Source organism: Leptodactylus fuscus, chromosome 7 (assembly GCF_031893055.1).
Source record: "Leptodactylus fuscus isolate aLepFus1 chromosome 7, aLepFus1.hap2, whole genome shotgun sequence".
In the NCBI taxonomy this organism is placed as follows: domain Eukaryota; kingdom Metazoa; phylum Chordata; class Amphibia; order Anura; family Leptodactylidae; genus Leptodactylus; species Leptodactylus fuscus.
The window spans coordinates 16,375,444-16,394,847 of record NC_134271.1 but is presented as its reverse complement, the minus strand read 5'-3'; the positions used below and the strand labels follow the sequence as shown (position 1 = coordinate 16,394,847).

General features: G+C 43.7%; 1 protein-coding gene across 1 annotated transcript; it reads right to left on the bottom strand.

Moving 5' to 3' along the window:
• Positions 1-6,885: 6,885 nt before the first annotated feature.
• On the bottom strand, positions 6,886-16,061 carry API5 (apoptosis inhibitor 5). Its single transcript, XM_075281137.1, has 14 exons — positions 15,918-16,061; positions 13,017-13,178; positions 12,136-12,229; positions 11,653-11,718; positions 11,136-11,287; positions 10,401-10,607; positions 10,158-10,262; positions 9,916-10,005; positions 9,261-9,442; positions 9,082-9,175; positions 8,811-8,867; positions 8,520-8,596; positions 8,084-8,220; positions 6,886-7,529 (listed from the first exon to the last, which is right to left on the bottom strand). Exons 1-14 carry the CDS (start codon positions 15,984-15,986, stop codon positions 7,450-7,452), a joined length of 1,572 nt encoding a protein of 523 aa, XP_075137238.1. The 5' UTR covers positions 15,987-16,061; the 3' UTR covers positions 6,886-7,449.
• Positions 16,062-19,404: the final 3,343 nt, after the last annotated feature.

The window sequence follows — 19,404 nt, the reverse complement described above, 5'->3', positions numbered from 1 at the left end:
GGTTATTGAAGGATCTGAGGGATGAAAAATATATCGTTTTTTATATAGAATGTGTTTAAGTTATATGTAATACTAGCAATACCTGTGACTTCGTCCGCGGCCCCCTTCCCCCCTAGGCAAGACACCTGCAGTGCGGGCCAGGCCACCCCTCCTGCCCTGCGGCAGCCACTTACCCAGTCCCCTCATTTTGCCCCACGGGCGACCTGGAACCCGCTTCCCCCACGGCCTCGTACACCTCACTCACCACCCCGACTTGCTTTGACCTCCTGAAAAGCGCCCCCTGGCCTCCCAACCTCCCTCTCTCCCAAATGGGACTCCGCAACCCCGTGCTCCCCCCAAACTGTGAGGCCGGCTTTCCACGCCAACCCCTCGCGAGCCCGATCCCCACTTCTTCCCTCCGTGAGGCCGGCCTCCCCCCCTTGTAATATAATTTATTAAAACATTTTGGCTCTTTTCTGTGAAATCCTGAAAAAAATTCAGGAAGTGACAGGAAGTGAGTGCAGACTGCGCCTAGCAAAGTAATAGGAGCGATGCAGCATTCCCATCCATTGCATAGTGGTGGTTTAGGGGAAATGCAACGCCACTCCTATACTTCAATAGCAGCAACCTGCATACACTCCCAGTCCACTGCATCCGCTTCCGTCAGCCTGCAGCTGCTGCCTGGGAGTCCGGGTGCCAAGACTTGTTCACACCTGCCTAACACATTTGCACAGCACTGTAGGTGGTAAAATGACTGAGCAGACTAAAGATGCACCAGACGTACAATGCAGCCTCAGACTCTGACACTCTTAAGACCGGCTCGTATAAATTTGCAGCCTAAATAGACAGGATTAGTAAATCTGCTCCAATATCATTGCAGGGTGCAAATGCACCATTACAGATGATTCCAGAATAATTGATATTATATGCAATATTATATAAATTGTCAGTAAGTGCATGGCTACGTGGGGTGCAAAATGGAAGGCGTCCCATTCAGTGCATGCAAAGGTCCCAATAACTCACCATCTGATGGCAGTCTCTTCACCACCTGCAAATACAAAAGGATAATTCAAATACAAATAATAATAATCATAGCAACAATAAATAATAATAATAATATTTTGTTGCACTTCCTTGTCATTCTCAAGATTTATTTATTAATTTTTTTTATGTAGATTGTGAGCCCCCCATAGAGCTCACAATGTACATTTTTCCCTATCAGTATGTCTTTTTTTTGGAATATGGGATGGAAATCCACGCAAACACGGGGGGAACATACAAACTCCTTGCAGATGTTTTTTTGCCCTTGGCGAGATTTGAACAACAGGACTCAAGCGCTGCAAGGCTACAGTGCTAACCACTGAGCCACCGTGTGGCCCCATTTTCATGATTTATGCTTGCTTTCATTGAATGGAAACCAGGGAATCTGGAAACCCCTCGGGATCATGTAACAAGCCGTGTACCTGCGTGAACAACCTGCGAACGTAAATAACAATATTCCCATTCACTAACAACGACATCTTATAAAATACCAATGATATCACAAAGTTCCAGGTCGCTGTGAAAAAAATGCTGCAAATTCCAAATGCTTTGAGAAATTAAAGGGTTAATCATTGATTTTAGGAAGTGAATGGAGGAAAGAGAAATGTAAATCCCGTCAATATTCGGTGTGACCTTTGCCCTTACCCTTCCATCAGTTCTTCTCTGTACTTGCAGAGCTTGGCAGGGAGGTTGTTCCCGCCGCCATCTTGGAGAACTAAGCCCAGATCTTCTATAGATTTAGGCTCGCTCCAATCCGTCTCTCTCTTCATGTCATCCCAGACAGACTGGACGATGTTGAGATCAGTGGGGGCCATATCATCACTTCCAGGACTCCTCTTCTAAGGGCAAAGGTCACCCCAAATAGTGATGGGATTTACATTCCTCTTTTCTTCATAAAATAAACTATTAACCCTTCTGCTTCTGAAAGCATTCTTACGTTACAGCGTCTTTCCCACACCTGCCTAAAACTTTTGCACGACATCGTACATGTCATCCCATGAAAATGAACTAGTTCCTCCGTGTACAGCTTATATAGGTTAGTTGGAGAACTTCCACGTCCCTTTCCATATAACACTTCTCTCTAGAGATTGCCACCGTCAGACCCCTGGTATTTAGTACCGCACTACAGCGCCTGTCCTGTTGGATCCATTTAGGTTCCCCATGGTTGACCCCTGATGATCCCACAGCCGGCCATAAAAAGTGGAACACAACCAAGAGCAGACAAAGTGGTTAGATCTTATTAAAAGGAATACCTGTTAGTAGGACCTGCATGCTGACGGTTTCCAAGTAGGACCAATTGTTTTTTTAATACATTGTTTAAAATAAAATAGATAAAAGGATATTCCTATTGTGGTACATCGCCAGGATATGCCATCACATCATAATCGGTGGGGTCCAACATCTGGGACCCCTGAGTGCTGAAGCCACCCAACTCTCTATGGAAAGACTACACCATCACTGATCCCATGGGGGTTACAGAGGTCGGACCACTCCCTGATCACATTGCAATGGTATATCCGAAAAAGTTGCAGCTGCCCCCTACCATGCATTTATAGTTTATCCTACAAATCCATTGTCCTATTGCTGCCGGGTCCTGTACTCACCGGGAGAGCATCAGCAAGTGCTAGAAGCAAAAGCCAGATGAGGACACGGCCGAGCATGTTCTGTCTCATCTACCGCTGACCATGGACTGAGTCTCTCATACCTGAGAAGTAAAACCAGCTGCCTCCTGTTCGGCCCTGCTATATGTACTGGGCTCACCCACCAGCTGCCAGGGTTCCTCATTGATAAGGGCGATGGGATTCATGACAAAGTGTTCACGACGCTTTTTGGAAGACCTTGGTTTGAGTAAATATCCGCGGCCATCCAGGTGTTCCTATTATTAGAGCTGTCGGTGATATCTACAGTGCAGGATTTTAGGAAGGGCGATGTGTCACAGTCACACATCACATGCCAATGACTTCTCTTATGTGGTCGTGGCCTGGACCAAAGATTCACTGTCACAATGGAGAGGAGGCAGGTGATGGGTTGGGGCAAGCAGGTATCCATGGGGCGTCCCCTGTATGTGATCCTTTTCATTGTACCCCAGCATGAATGCAGACTCCAGATAGCCAAACATAAATTCAGGCCCAAGTCGGGAGACATTCAGAGCAGAACCCTAAATGTATATAGGCGTCAGAGTAAATGTAGACCTCTGATCCCCAAAACTAACACTAGATCCTAAAACACATGACCCAGTACAACTACAGACCCCCAGACCAGACATGAAAAACACATTACACTTACCCGCTCACCGTCGTCTTCTGTTATCCCGTGGAGCCTTGAAAAATGACGTTCCTTAAATTTTTCAGGTCAAACAGTCACAATGATCCCAAATAGATTGTGCGGCGATTTTAAGAACCAACGTATTACTATAAATATCACATGACCAGACATTGCAGCGGATCTCTCGCCACAAAGGCGGCCACGCAACGCGCTCAGGAGTTTCACGTGTTTGGATTTGTTCACACGACGGAAACGGAAGAGGAGTTTGAGTCAGAACATGACCTTACTAATAATGATAGAACCAAGTTATAGCAGGTCGCTGTAGGCGATACTACAACTCCCAGCATAACCTGAATGTAAATTCACGCACGACCAGGATGACAATGACACAAGACTCACACGAAGAGGCGCTTACACTTTATAAAACTATTTATTCCAGCACACGGAACTTGTTACACATCAAAAAGAAAAAAAAAACATTCCGATTCTGTAGAATAAAAAACAGAAAACTGCAGCGTGACGTCATAACATTTCCTATAACTTAGGCAGAAACGACAAAAAAAACCCAAACAGGTGGTGATAAGAGGAGGACAGGAGAGACCTGGTCAGAAACCAAAACTTTAGAACAAACTGAATATGGGTGAAAATAACAAAAAAAAAAAAAAAAAAAAAAACAACTTCTACATCCTCGAGGGCAATGTGTCAGGAATTTGGCCAGTGATTGGCCGACGTGGTCACATGTCAAGAGGTCATCACTGAAGCATTGTAAACCAAGGGAAAAGGAAGGGGGTGGGGGGAGTTAAGGGGCTGCTCTTCCTGAACTTCATTTTTTATACTGAGGACAAGGTCGGCCATCGGTATATGATCTGTGAGGATCCAACGCCTGGATAGGTCATTGGTATGACAAACCAGTGTAGGGCCATAAACCCTTTTAAAGGTGAGGACAAGGTTTCATGTTATTTTAACCCATATTCAGTTCCCGTACATTTTCCCTTAGGGGCAGAAAACCTATTTTTTCGTGTGGTGCGTGTAACCCAAGAGGCCAATGTGAGCCAAGATGGAAGCCATCAATGCTGGAGCACTAGACACTGCCAGTCATGTCCCCCCATATCCTCCCTGACTATACCCAAACTCCACATCAGAAGCCGTAACTAGATTGACCACGACCATATGTACAGGTGAAGAGTCATTGCCTTGAATGGAGCCATCATGTGATCACACGGGGATTTTTGCATTTTCCGTGGTTTTTTTTTTTTGTCCAGAAAGGAATAAATAGGCATCAGAAAACCTGACCATGTGACCAAGGATGACTGCTTCTATTTGGGTAAGCCAGTTTATTTACCGTATATACTCGAGTATAAGCCGAATTTTTCAGCCCAGTTTTTGTGCTGAAAAAGCCCCCCTCGGCTTATACTCGAGTCAGCAAAAAAAAAAAAAAAAAAAATTTTTTTTTTTTTTTTTTGGAGGGGGGGTCTATGACCAGCCACAATATTAATGTATAGCATCTCCCATAAAATAGTGCAAAAGAAAAAAAAAGAGGATTTAAAAAAAATTAAAACATAAAAGTTGTAAATCCCTCCTTTCCCTAGAATACATATAAAAGTAGAAAATGACTGTGACACACAAACACATTAGGACTCCCTGTATCTGACAGTGCCCGGTCTACTGAATATAGGGGATCTACAGTGCTCCTGTTCCATCGGGAAGGGGTTAGGAATAGGAGCACTGCAGATCCCCTATATTCAGCCAGACTGAATTCCAAGTGGGGGGGGAAGAAAACCCCCCAGTCCTCAAGCTCATGGAAGGGGCAGACAGACAACCAAAACACCCCCTCCCCTTTCCCAGCATCTACTGCACCCAAAAACTCAGACCATTTTAATTTTTGAAATTTTCCAGTAGCTGCTGCATTTCCCCCCCCCCCCCTCGGCTTATACTCGAGTCAATAAGTTTTCCAAGTTTTTTGTGGTAAAATTAGGGGGGTCGGCTTATACTCGAGTATATACGGTAATCTTTACGGGTCTTCTATATTGAGGACCCATCCTTACACCAGTGAGGGTCTGACAACATGGACCCTGACAATGAGGTCACATTCATCAGTCTCATGCCCCATTCAGATGATACCAAGCACAGCCACTATACAATGGGCAGTATTCAACAAACAGGTGGCAAAGTTCACCCAAATACTGCAGCTCCTACAACCAGTCGGTCTATGGGGGTTCTTCGGATTGTTTGGAATTAATAGAACGTGTCCAGTCATCATAAGTACTTGGAAAGGGACAAAATTAAAATAATCTACTTTGACTGGGCCAAGAAACCTAAAATGTAAGTAAACATTGCTAATTTTTGTACATATTAGAGACCCTAATGACCTTACCTAGAGGGTGTAATGGTCAATAACCTTATCCTTTTGGAGAAGGGACACGTTATGTACCTACCTTCATCCCTGGCTGTCTATACACAGCTAATGTGGAGTTCTGCATTAGTATACCAGGGGGCCTTCAAGTGCTATTAAGATATAGCTAAAAATGTAACCAATACCTGAAATGTTAGCCCTGAAAATGAGACGCGAGGGAGAATCTGGACTGGATTTTGACATTGTCAAGTCCTATGTTAGCTCTGGACGATGTCACTGGTACAATCTAACAGCTCTGAGAAGTCATGGTATAGCAGTCATGGTGGTCTGCCACTGTGACTGCTTCCATATGTATTCCTATTCACAGAAATAGACCTTACCCAGATCGGTAGCATCACAAAGAGAACTCTATTTTAGGGTTTTCAGTTTTTTCCTATCACCCAGACACAATAATGTGAAAAAACATTTTGCTAGAAAGCGCTGACAGCTATGAATTTTACTCTGTTATAAGTGAGTGCCCAGTCCTTGGAGCCATGGTCGAATAATGGACATGCTTCATGCCCAAAAATCGGAATATTTTTCACTGTAGGATTTCTGCAGCAAATGCTTGGGATTTGTTTCTATCCCGCCCGCTACTTGGCTATAGTAATTCAACTCACTCAATTTGTCCTGGTCCTTAAAGGGTTTCCTCCCCCAAAACACTTATCTACTATTCATAGCGTAGGAGAGAAGTGTGATCAATGGGATCCCTATAGAGTCCACTGTGTCCGCCTGCATGACCTCCGGCCCGTTCGCTTCTACGAGACGGATTGGGTGCTGTACTTTGTTATCGGTCAGACGTACACCACCTCTGGATGGCGGTGTGATCCACTTATTATAGGTAGATCAGACCGCCATCGATCACGCTCCTCCCAGGAAATCCGCTACGGTAAAAACATTTACTGTACAACGGTGCGATATCTTATGGAGACAAAGCAATATGGGAATGTTTAGATTTTCCATTAAAAGTCATACACTGCTGATGTCAAACCCCAAAATTATAATTTCCCCACTTAGGACAAAAAAAAAAAAAAAAAAAAAAACAGCACACGGCAGATACACTAAATGTCCATGGCGAAATGACAAATAGGAAAGAAATGAAATATTTCGGAGTTCTTGAATGCGCAGCCATGGCGAGTACAGTATATAGAATAAAACAGCTGTCTGAGGGGAGGGGGGGGGAATAAGAAAAAAAGCCCACAAAAAACTACTGTAATGTCGCAGCTTTACTGTGAAAGAATAAATTAACAGATTAAAAAAAAAAGAAAAAAAAAAAGTCAATTGGACCAAACTAAAAAGAGCGAGATGGAGAGAGGCATCGAGCTGTACCTTATGCACTCACAGACATGCAGAGGTCCTGGTCATGAAGGCATACTTTGGCAATGAACCAAATAAAAATGTTAAACTATGGGCTCAGAAATTGAAAACCACTGCTGTGCCTTGGCTTCGAAGGATTTCTGCACCGCTGGGTATTCATGGACTATGGATGTCGACACCGACTGGAAAGTCACTGTGAAAGCGTTAGAGCCAGAAGGTATACGGTATACTCTGCACACAGTCCTACGTGGAAGCAGTTCGGGATCCCGGGTGTGCAGCGTCTGACTTGCGGATGAAGCTGCAGCAACGTCTGAATACAAAAAACGGTAGGTACATACAAAGGTAGAAAGAACGCTTTTTATGTCAAAAAGTCTGTTGCCATTGGCAGGTGATCAGTCCAGCCTCACTACAGTGAATGCTGCAGGTCTTCAAGTTCTTCCGCTTGTGGGGCCGCGTCAGTAAACTCTGCCTCGGCTACGATTGCCACGTCCGCCCCAACCTCTGCCCCGACCTCCGCGGAATCCTCCTCTCTGTTCTGTAGGAAGACAAATGTGATAAAGGTGGGGAAGAGCCATGTTAGAAGACAGCGGTGTTATGTCTTAGGGCGCGTCACAACAGAACCTCACTATCTACATCCAGCTCTGTACACTGTGGAGATTCGGGGGTCACAGCAGCTGATGGGAGGGGATGCTAGGTGTCCAAAGTCCATCTATCTCATGTTGTTGAAGTTAGTCTTCGTTCACACGTAAATAATGTGTGGCTTATTTTGGCACCAGAAAAAAAAAAAAAAAAAAACACGCTTCCAGGCGGTTTGCCCATACTTTAAGACAACGGGCTGCAAAAACCGTGTTGCGTTTTTTACCGTGCGTTTTTTTTGTAAAAAAAAAAGAACACACTTCCCATTCACTTCTATTGCTTTGTTCAGGCGGAAAATGCCTGAAGAAAGGTCATGTCGCTTCTTTTTCTCTGCTAGCAGTCTATACAGACTTGCATTGTATGGAGGAGGATTATGACGTGGATTCTGCTGTCAAAATCCTCCTCCATGTCCCCGTGTGAACTAGCCCTTATACGTTCGCCAATGATGCTCACCATAAGAGAAATTTCCCAAGCCTCCGCTGTATTTTCCACTAGGAGGGTTATATATCTGTCTGGAATCCCTCTTTGGTCCTGCAATAGCTTTTTTGGGAGGGGAACTAGATGAAGTGTCTTCATTCGGCCTCTTTTGTCTGAAACATATATAAAAAAATTATATATATCATACATCTATATCACAACATATAAGATAGGACAATCCACATGGCTCTAATTTTTAGGACTTCAAACAAGTTTAGAGCCCTTTTGGAGACAGATACAGATGCTTTGCTAGCCTTCACTGCAACCCTTTACATTGTAAAATGAAAGTAGATCTAATTATCCAAAATGCAATATAATGTAGTATGACACCAGAGACAAGGTGCACACCCTATAGACATAGGTACAAAGGAAACAATGCAGTATAGGATACAGCAATGACCGTCATACTCACCCAACGTCTGCCTTCTGGACTGGCTTCCAAGATAGAGTCACTGTGCTCTTGTAGGATGGAGGGTTATGGAACAGATCCTATAAAGGAATACACAGAATTTTATCAACATGTGACCAAGATCAAACCGTGACATACTACATGAACTAACACATTAAGTAGCTGTATATGGACTGCATTAGATGGTCAGTTTGGCCCACATGACCTGTGTTAATGTGCATGGTAACGTAACAGTGGGGTTCCATGTAAACAAAGGAGAAAAAAAATAAATCACTCCCTATAAGAAATTCTTACCTTGATCAACACGTTAATATTATTTGTTATCTTCAGGGCGACCACTTTGATTTTGTTCTGCAAGAAGAGAAACATGAGATAAGATTATAGGTGGAATCAGAAAATGCAAAAGCCTCAGAGATCTCTATAACTTGAGAATTATGTATTTAACTAGTTAATGAGATTTAATAATCAGCACAATGTTGGCCACATTGCATTTCAGCAGCCATAAAACTGTATCGTGGCTGTGCTAGGCCACCTTTTATACAGGGAGAGTTTGTAGGTTTCTTACCTCTTCTGTTTTCAGTGAATCCCCGGTCTTTCCCTGCAGAGCCAAGCGCAGCTGTCTAATGTAGACCTGGAGACCTCTGGCGAAGTACTGCAGCCTAGAGAGCAAACATCAAGATGTAAGCCAAGCGAAATTACACATATAACCCTATACATGCCGACACCTCGTTATTGACCACTTACCGGATTTTGAAGTCTTTCAGTTTCTCTGCGTTGACTTTGCCGATCAGAAAGTCGGGCATTTTCCTTCCCAGCTGGTGGAAGCTGAAGAGTAAACACTCCACGTAACTGAACTGGAGTTTCGGCTCCTCGTTTGCAGAGTTTTCCCCATTTTCTACTTCTTCGGGTGGAAGCGGCATGTATTCCTGTTGGTAAATAATGAAAGGGTGGAAAGATCAATGAGGGTGTGATACAGATACATTCACGTTGCCTCTCTTGTTAAAAGGCTTGTTTCATGAAGATGACCCTAGAACATCATAGAGGGGGGGGGGGGGGGGGGGGCCTCCGATACCTTTCCCTGTTCTAAATTAAGGTCATCCTTATATTACTAGGACATCCATTCACCTTAGTGGCGATTGCTTCATGGGAAAACCACAGCCAAGACCTGGGAGAATCAGCTGCGCTAGCCCAGACACCCACATAGATATATTAGTCCTGCAGCAAAAGCCAGACTAAGACCACAGCGATGATCAATAGGATAAGTAACCTACTGATATCTCCCCAATGGTATATTTGAGGTGCAAGAAAAGTGGAATAAAGATATATTTCTATAGGAAACGATGGAAGAGACCATGTATATATAGATAGATATATTATAGATAGATAGATAACTACACACCAGCAGCTTCTCAAAAAGCTTGTTTAAGTTCGATTCTAGTTTGTCCATGTCACCGCAGAAGGCGCTCATCTCAGCCAACAGCTTCAATACCTGAAGGAAAGAAATCCAGAATTACAAGGAGCAAATAGTATATGCAAGGCCAAATGTGCAAACCCGTACCGCATAAGCTAGAGAACAGATTCCTACTAAAACGGATGGATTTTCGCCCATAACCTAAACTCATCCTTAGCGCTACTACTTACCTCCAACTGGACATCGATGCCCTCAGCTGGGCTGGTCAGGGTACTCAGGATGGGAAGAACACTCTCACAGAAATAGGTCACAAACTTGGTTGAGTGGACATTTTTCTACAAGTGGGGAAATAAAAACAAAACAAAAAAAGTCAGTTTCCTGAATGCTGTGGTTAGGGTAGAAATATTCATCAGTGGCTTGTAGGCCATCGTGTTATTTCTCTACAGTAAGAGACACCTCCATTGGACACTTACTGAAAACAGCGGCACTGCCTGGCGCATACATTGCAGCAGGCGATCCACAGAGTCAGGATCCGCTGGGTTGAGGGTCTGGTGCAGTCCTGCTTGCTCAGACACCAAATCCACCAGCTGCTGCCTGCCGCTCACGGTCTGGAGGTTTTTCAGTGAAGAAAGGATTTTCATGAACAGAACAAATTCTTCTCCTGTAACGTCATACAGAACCTAAGAGGGGGGGAAAAATTAAAATCAATTAAATTGTGATTTCTGTAAATAACCAAGTCACAAAGCAAAAATGGCTGTACAGTTTAGGTTCTTGTCAATGTTCCACTAGCATGGGATCGTCCACCGTTACCCATATTAATTCCGGTATATATATATTGGGGCCTATCTGGTATATATCAGGTATATATATATTGGGGTCTATCATTGGGATTGGCCACCGTTACCCATATTAATTCAGGTATATATATATATATTGGGGCCTATCTGGTATATATCAGGTATATATACATTGGGGTCTATCATTGGGATTGGCCACCATTACCCATATTAATTCAGGTATATATATATATATTGGGGTCTATCTGGTATATACATTGGGGTCTATCATTGGGATTGGCCACCATTACCCATATTAATTCAGATATATATTATATATATATATATATATATATATTGGGGTCTATCATTAGACAACCCCTATATTAGCGGGTTGTCAATCTAATATAATTATATGGAGTATGTAGTTACCTTCTTCGATTCGGAGAAGATGAAATCCTCCACCTCCTTTGTCATAACATCTTCAGGAAGGGTTTTCAGCTTTGAGGAGAGGAATTTAATTGCTCGCTCACGGACTATATCTTCTCCTTGAAGTATTTGGCTGAATAAGCCTCCCAATGTGCCTAATAGGACAGAAGAAACACATTAATATGTATTCAGCTACTGAATTACATGACTGAAGCATAACAACACTATACTGTTCGTAGAGAACTTGAAAATCCCTGAGTAACTGGAGAATGCACCTTTGTGACAAGATGGAAGCCTTCTAATATATCAGGGACATCCAGGGGAGCAATACACTTGCACTGAAATCTGCCCAGCTCGTAACTGGCTTAGATTTTAGAGCATCCTTTATAGATACCGTTTAGCAAACTGGCATTAATGATCAAAAATCTGACGGGTCCAGTGGCCAACGCTACAACAACTTTCCAGTTTGCAGACAACTACTCTACAATGCAATTTAAAGCAACATAAAATAGGACTTTACCTTTAGCATCCATCTTGAATATGCTCAGCAATGCGTTGTTCACCAAATTGAACTCAGCAGAGTCATCTGAAAAAGAAAATTACAAGATTCCTGTAAGTCACATGGGAGCTAAACTTGTTATTTCCATTTTCTATCCCTTACACAAGTTCTCACTATCCGATGCCCTGGGAGGTGTAAAGAGCAGCGGCACCGCTCTCTACACAGATGGGAACCCATGGATAGGTGAAACCTATGAAAAAGGGTGCAAGTCACATTGCTAAAAGTAGTCAATCCACTGCTATGGAGCAGCATACATATACTACATACACCACCACAGACAAAACCTCTCCCCTAAGTGTTGTGCTTGACAGCAACAGACTATATCAAAGGCAAATAATCTCTAATGAGAACATATCCTTGTGGGGTTTCTAGATGTGTTTTCCAGTGACATCATTGTGCTTTAGACCGACACTTCACCATAGAGCCCTTGTTATGTTACCATACCTGACTGCAGAAGCTGGGTAAGAATGTCGGCTACACGGGGAAGGTTCTCTCCAGTGGCAAACTGCGACAGTTCTTTAATAGCTTGGCGGCGGATCTAATAAAGACATAAGAAGGAAAGAAGATGGGTTTAACAACTGTAGTATATTATTGTGGCGACTAGTACAAACCCAGAACTTACTGTTCACTAGGCAAAAAAACAACTGTGCACACAGACACAGGTATAACACACAGATCGGTATAGAATTACATATATGATCGGTGTGGGCTTGACACCGAGGACCCCCGCAGATCAGCTAAATAAAAGGGCCATAGCATTCAGGTGGGGGCTGCTGTATTTTCACTGAATACCGTACAGCCCCATACACTGTACAGGAGTGGAGCTTGGTTTTTCAACTCACATCCTTTCACTTGAATGGGACTGACATGCAGCTGTTCCATGTGACGTCAAACAGTTGATCAGCGGGTCCAGGGTATCAGACACCCACCTATCACATATTCATGACCTATTCTAGGGATAGGTCATCTATCCGTTCGGGAAGTCCATTTGGGGATCCCCCCCCCCCAAACGGAAACCTGTGCGTATTAAAAAGCAGTTACCTGGGAAACCTGCGGACCCCACAAAACATAATGAAATCAGTGTGGTTTCTGCTCAGGGTCTGCACAAAACATGCAGAGAGAAAAGTCTTAGGTAACCACTTTTTCATACGTAGAGGTTTCCATTTGGGGGGTCCCCAAGCGGACTCCCTGAACAGAAACCCGAATGCAGATGTGAACCGGGCTGTACTGCTACACAGCTCGTTACAGTGTATCAGCGCTGTCTCTAGCGAACCTACGGATGTAAAGGACTTTAGTACAAATACCACAATAAAAAGATTTCATACCGAAACATCCTCATCCTCACACAGGTCCAGCTGGGCATTGAGGGCGGCGTCAGAAAGTTCTGGAAAATGTTTGAAGAACTTGGGGATAAACTGAGCCGCCAGTCTCTTCTCTTTTGCGCCTCCTTTGACTCCATCTAGGATAACTTGATATGCAGCTTTGTGCTGGAGAGAAGAAAAAAAAAAAAAAACCAGAAAAAAATTAATTATATATATACACACACTTCACAGAACAGAAGAAAGAGTTAAAAGATAAACTATGTGAAGGATAAAACCAATACAGGTAACAGCTGCAAAAAGAGAACTGCGGCCGATCATTATGCCTTTTCAGAGGACACCACGGCCGGGAGAAGCAACAGAAGCAGCTGCCGCCTGCAACACATGTCAACTGGATGAACACAATGACATATGATGCCTGTGCCCAGCAAAACAAGGCCAGGGAAAAAGAGACTGTCACGGGACAGAGGGTTTTTTTTTTTTTTTTTTTGCCAACCTTGGTGGAGCACCGGACACATATCACAGGTCACTCCAAGCTCTTTTGCACTGGCCCTTTAAAACACAACACGATATAAACTACTTGGAATAGGATCAAAAAAGTTGTAAAATTATTAATAATTACGCCTATGGAAATTCTGCAATTTTTGCATAAACCACAGGGTGCAAGAAAACGTCAGCAAGAATACTGGCAGTGATTTTTTTTTTTCCTTTGCAGTTTCACAGGGGAAACTCAATTGTACGGTGAACATGTAAAGAATAAAGGTTAAAAAACAAACAAAAACATTGCAACAAAACGAACGTCCTGGGTGTCCTTAACCCTATATCTATCCCCAAACCGCAAATATCAGGGGAGATAAGGATCAGGCTGCTGGATTTCGCTATGCCTGGTCCTTCTGTTTTCAGAGGAGGTAAGTTTCAATCTGACCCCTGCTTCACATCTGCATTCGGTATTCTGTTTGGGGAGTCCACTTGGAGATCCTGAATGGAAACCTATATACATTAAAAAGCAGTTAGCTAAGAAACCACATGACCCCTATAAACTATAATGGGGTCCCTGAGGTTTCCATTCGGTTTCTCCACGAGACACGCACAGAGAAATGTCCTGCAAACAGAACTTTTCTCTCTGCATGATCTGTGCGGAATCCACACGGACCCCATTATAGTCTATGGCCATGATGGGTGCCAGAGGTGGCACTCTGAGCTATCTCTATGGGCACCCATCTGTGGATCAGATTATACTGTGTGGGGGTCACTGTGCAGCAGATTGTACTGTGTGGGGGCCACTGTGGTGCAGATTGTACTGTGTGGGGGCCACTGTGGTGCAGATTGTACTGTGTGGGGGCCACTGTGGTGCAGATTGTACTGTGTGGGGGCCACTGTGGTGCAGATTGTACTGTGTGGGGGCCACTGTGGTGCAGATTGTACTGTGTGGGGGCCACTGTGGTGCAGATTGTACTGTGTGGGGGCTACTGTGAAGCAGATTGGATTATGTGGGGTGCACTCTGGAGCAGATTGTACTGTGTGGGGACCACTGTGATGCAGATTGTATTGTGTGGAGGCTGATCACTATTTATGTCACATAGTATCTGTTTTATAGCAGACATGATATTATTACAGGTCATAATAACATTGCACAGTCTCTATAAAACATATCTGTGCGATGTAACTGCAGTACAAAATTGTTTGTATAATTGAAATCTCGGAAAAGCCCCATTGCCTGCAATTGTGGATCTGCACAGTATTAAGGTTAAATCACCACGTTGGCACTTTTGTGATAAATTAGTGGGTTTTGGGTTGCAATTTGGGCACTCGGTCTCTAAAAGGTTCACCATCACTGGTCTATGGGGTCCGTCTTGTTTCTTAGGTAGGGTTCACACTACCGTTGGCGTCTGCACAGAAGGAGACCGTTTTAAGAAAAAAAAAAACGGACCCCTATCATAATAGACACAAATGGACAGTAACTGATGGCTATCACTTACTGTCCGTTGCCCATAGACCTCAATGTTGGGAAAAAAACCCAAAAAAAACCGGACACTTGCTGTCAGTTTTTTTAAACGGACAGAAAAGTGCTGCGCTTGAAAAAAACGGACATGGTTGTAAACAGACAGTTAAGGACAACAGATAAAATCCCATTGAAATGAATGGAAATTGTAACGGACCAGCAAGCGGCCATTGCTAAAATCTTGAACAGACAATAGCCACGGACATAGTGTGAACGGCCCCTTAGCTAACCGCTTTTTAATACATATAGGTTTCTGCTCGGTGGGGGTTCCCAAGTGGACGACCTGGACATAGATGTTCACACCCTCTCTCCATGTAAAAACACTTGCATGCTCTGCTGAACAATGGCTGCATGTGTATGGGGAGGGTCAGGACGCACAGGGAGGCGTTCACACAGTGCAGATCAATAATGCAAGTAACAGGAAAAACACAAATCACAATATTAACAATAAACAATATATAAATGTATCACATATAGAGAAACTGCACCATGTGAACACACCCTTGCGATTAGCCAACCCCAACATGCAATGTTTACAGACGTGTTCACACATTCAGATTTACAGGTGCAGTTTTTGAAGCCAAAATCAGGTATGGAGGGTAAAAGGAGCAGAAGTCTAAACATGTACTCCAATAATCCTATAAGGGGTTGCACTGGGTGGTGAACACAGCGCCCCCCTGAGGACAGATAACTGCCCTGACGTGCCGATCGTCCGTGATCAAAACTGATCGGTCCTAACTGCGCAGACGATCCCATCGCCCAATCATCTAGGTAGCTATGGCCAGGCTGAGGGGGGAGGAGGAGGAGGAAGAGAGGCAACGGTAGGACCGGGCACGGGGAAAGGCCTAGGAAACAGACAGCGGGGCCGGTGAGGCCTACTATGAAAGCCTGGCCCGGGGTCTCACCTGGCTCACGTCGTCCTTGGCGTCGGCCAGGATGCCGTAGTTCCTATACAATTCCTCCACGGTCGGCATGTCGGTCTCTGGCGATGTCCTAAGCGACGGCGAAGATCTCCTCAATGTGAGCTCGCAGAGACCAACTGTACAGCAGGCAACGCGGGAAAGACGAGATGACGCTGCGAAACCACAGCGGCGCCCAGCGGCTCCTGCCGGGACTACACCTCGTGAAAGCAGGCAGCACGTGACCCGGAGAGCAGACAGGGGACGATCTGCCGACTGCGCCGGTGGAAGTCGGGCGATCAGTGATTAGGAGCAAGATTTGCGAGGCTTTGGGTCCATTACATAGTCTGTCAAAGGGTCTTCTTCTTTGCTATTGGTAATAGAGGAGAATGAGAGCACTTCACAGCACTGAACGAAGAGCCCCTATTTATCTATCATAAACCCCACCCATATACACTTTGGCTCCGCCTATTCCCAACCCCCACAGAGCATAATGACCCCTTAGTGACCTTACATGGTATCCTGCACCTTGTCGTCTTCCCACAGTATAATATGACTCTCAATGTGTAATGTCACCCTCAATATGCCCCCACAGTATAATACCCCCTTTTAATATCTATCTTAATATGGCACCACACTGTATCCCCCTTTATATGGTTCCCATGTTATACTATACCCCCTTAATATGGCCCTCACAATATAACATCCCCTTTAATATGGCCCCATGGTACAATATCCCCCTTAATAAGACCCCACTATATATTATCCCCCTTAATATGGCCTCAGTGTATAATATCCCCTTTAATATAGTCCCCACGGTATAATACCCCCTTAATATGGCCCCCACAATATAATATTCCCCTGTACTATGACCCTCCCTGTATAATATACCCAACAATTTAGCCCTATGATGTAATGTCCACCTTAATATTTCCTTTAATATAACCCTCATGGTATTATGTATCACTTAATATGGTCCCACAATATAATATCCTCTTCAGTCTAACCTCGTGGTATAATATCTCAGACCTCTAAACTAGGGACCCCTGTACTATACCCCCCCACAATATAATATCCCTCTTAATATGGCCCCTATGGCCCATGGTATAATATCCCCTTTAATATGACCCTCACAATATAACATTTCCCTTGATATCGTCCCCATGGTATAACAACCCCCTTAATATAGCCCCCATGGTATACTACCCCCTTAATAAGCCCCCCCTAAAAAAAAATATATATATCCCCCCCCCCTAATATGACCCTCGCAGTATAATGTACCATTAATATAGCCATACGGTGTAATATCCACCTCTATATTTCCTTTAATATGGCCCTCATGTTATAATATCCCTCTCATATAATATCCCATAGCCCTATACTAGACACCTCTGTACTGTGGCCCCCACAATATATTCCACTTAATATAGACCTCACAATATAACATTCCCCTTATTATGGCCCCCATGGTATAATATCCCCCACAATATAATAACCCCTTCATACAGCCTCTACAGTATAATATCCCCCTTACTATAGTCCCCACAGTGTAATGTTCACCTCAATTTCCTTTAATATGGCCCTCATGGCATTATGTACCCCTTAATATGGCCTCACAATATAACATCCCCTTAATATGGCCCCATGATATAATATCTCCCTCATTATGGCCTCACAATATAATATCCCTTAATAAGCCCCCCCCCAATATAATATTCCCTGTAATAGGACTCTCACGGTATAATGTACCCATTAATATAGCCCAACAGTGTAATGTCCACCTCAATGTTCCCCTTAATATAGCCCCTATAATATACCCCTTAATATGGCCCTGCAATATAATATCCCCCTCAATCTAACCCACGTGATATAATATCTCAGACCCCTGTACAGATTTGGAGGAAGGAACTTCACCTAAAATTGCAAAATTAGACCTGTATTGAATTTCCATCAGTTGTGTGCTGGGTGTTACCATCGCACGTGCCAATAGGGCTTTAGAAATGCCATTAAAGGGGCTCTATCACTAGGAAAAGTCATTTTTAACTAATCACACCTTTGCATAGGCTTTAGAAAGTCTATTTCACACCTACCTATAGTATGTAGATTGCCTCAGTGGTTTCTGAATAAGTCCGTTTTTATTCATATGCTAATTAGACTGGTGCACGATAGATGGTGCACACCTCTCCTATTGTTTTCTATGGGAGACTGCTGCTGCTGCTGATGACTCAGCTTACTGTTTGCCTCTCACACATAGAAGATAATGGGAGAGAGGAGGCTGCTGGTAACTTCCTGAGCTGGCTGGAGGCTCATTAGCATATGAATAAAAACGGACTTATTCAGACACCACTGAGGCAATCTACATACTACAGGTAAGTGTGGAATAGCCTTTCTAAAGCCTATGCAAGCATGTGTTTAGATAAAAATGACTTTTCCCAGTGATAGAGCCCCTTTAAGGTCAGATTGGTTTCGGGGCCGAATCCCTTGTCATCTTCCCATTGAGACTCTCACTGGCTGTTATTATGACACTAGCTGTTACCCGCGACCTCGTCTGCGGTGATTGTAGAAGTGGGTATATACAGGTGCGGGTAAGGTTTTCGTACTGTGTATAAGGGATGGGATATGAAATGTAACTTTGTATCTTGTTGTTGCTGTAATTCTGAGAGCACATGAGACTTTTGTGTTGAAGTTAATTTGTATTTGAGCTGCTATACGGTGTTGTGAGAAACTTTACATAGTGTCTTTGGGACGGAGGGATTACAAGTGAATATACCTCGATATACAACATTGTATGCTTAGTTATTTTCTGCCAGTAGTGTGTTGACATTTTTTTGTTTGTAAAAGTCGCCATATTCTGACAGCAGTCACTTTTTTATTTGTCTGTGTCAGGGGATGTCTTTTTTTGCGGGGCCGGGTGTAGTTTTTAGTTGTTGCATTTTCGGGAAATGCTATTGGTTTGATCACTTTTGATTGATATTTGTATGATAATGAAAATAGTGAAAAAACGGCGGTTTTGGACTTTTCAGTATGTTTGCCACTACGGCGTTAAGCGTCCAGGCAAAATATTTGTCTAGCTTTGTAGAGCGGGCGATTTCGGACACAGGGATACCTAACATGTATGTGTTTCACAGTATTTAGCTACTTTTATATGTGTTCTAGGGAAAGGGGGGGGATTTGAATTTGTAATACCTTTTATTTTATTTTTTTGTTTTGTTTTTGCATTTATTAGACTGCCTAGGGGTATTGACATGGGTGGGCGGTGTCGCGGATTGTCAGAGCGGTGGGGGTCAGCAAACATGGCTGCTCCGGAGCGTTAAAGAGAGCCTCCTGGAGTATCGTTAAGGTGAGGGGCAAAGTGGTAAAGTGTGGTAAACCCAAACTCACACCACCATCTCTGCAATCTCACTCACTTTGGACCATAGCAAGCCACAAAATTCATATTGCCCTCTACAGCCTCGCCCCTAACCCCACACAATTACATATAAATATTATGTAT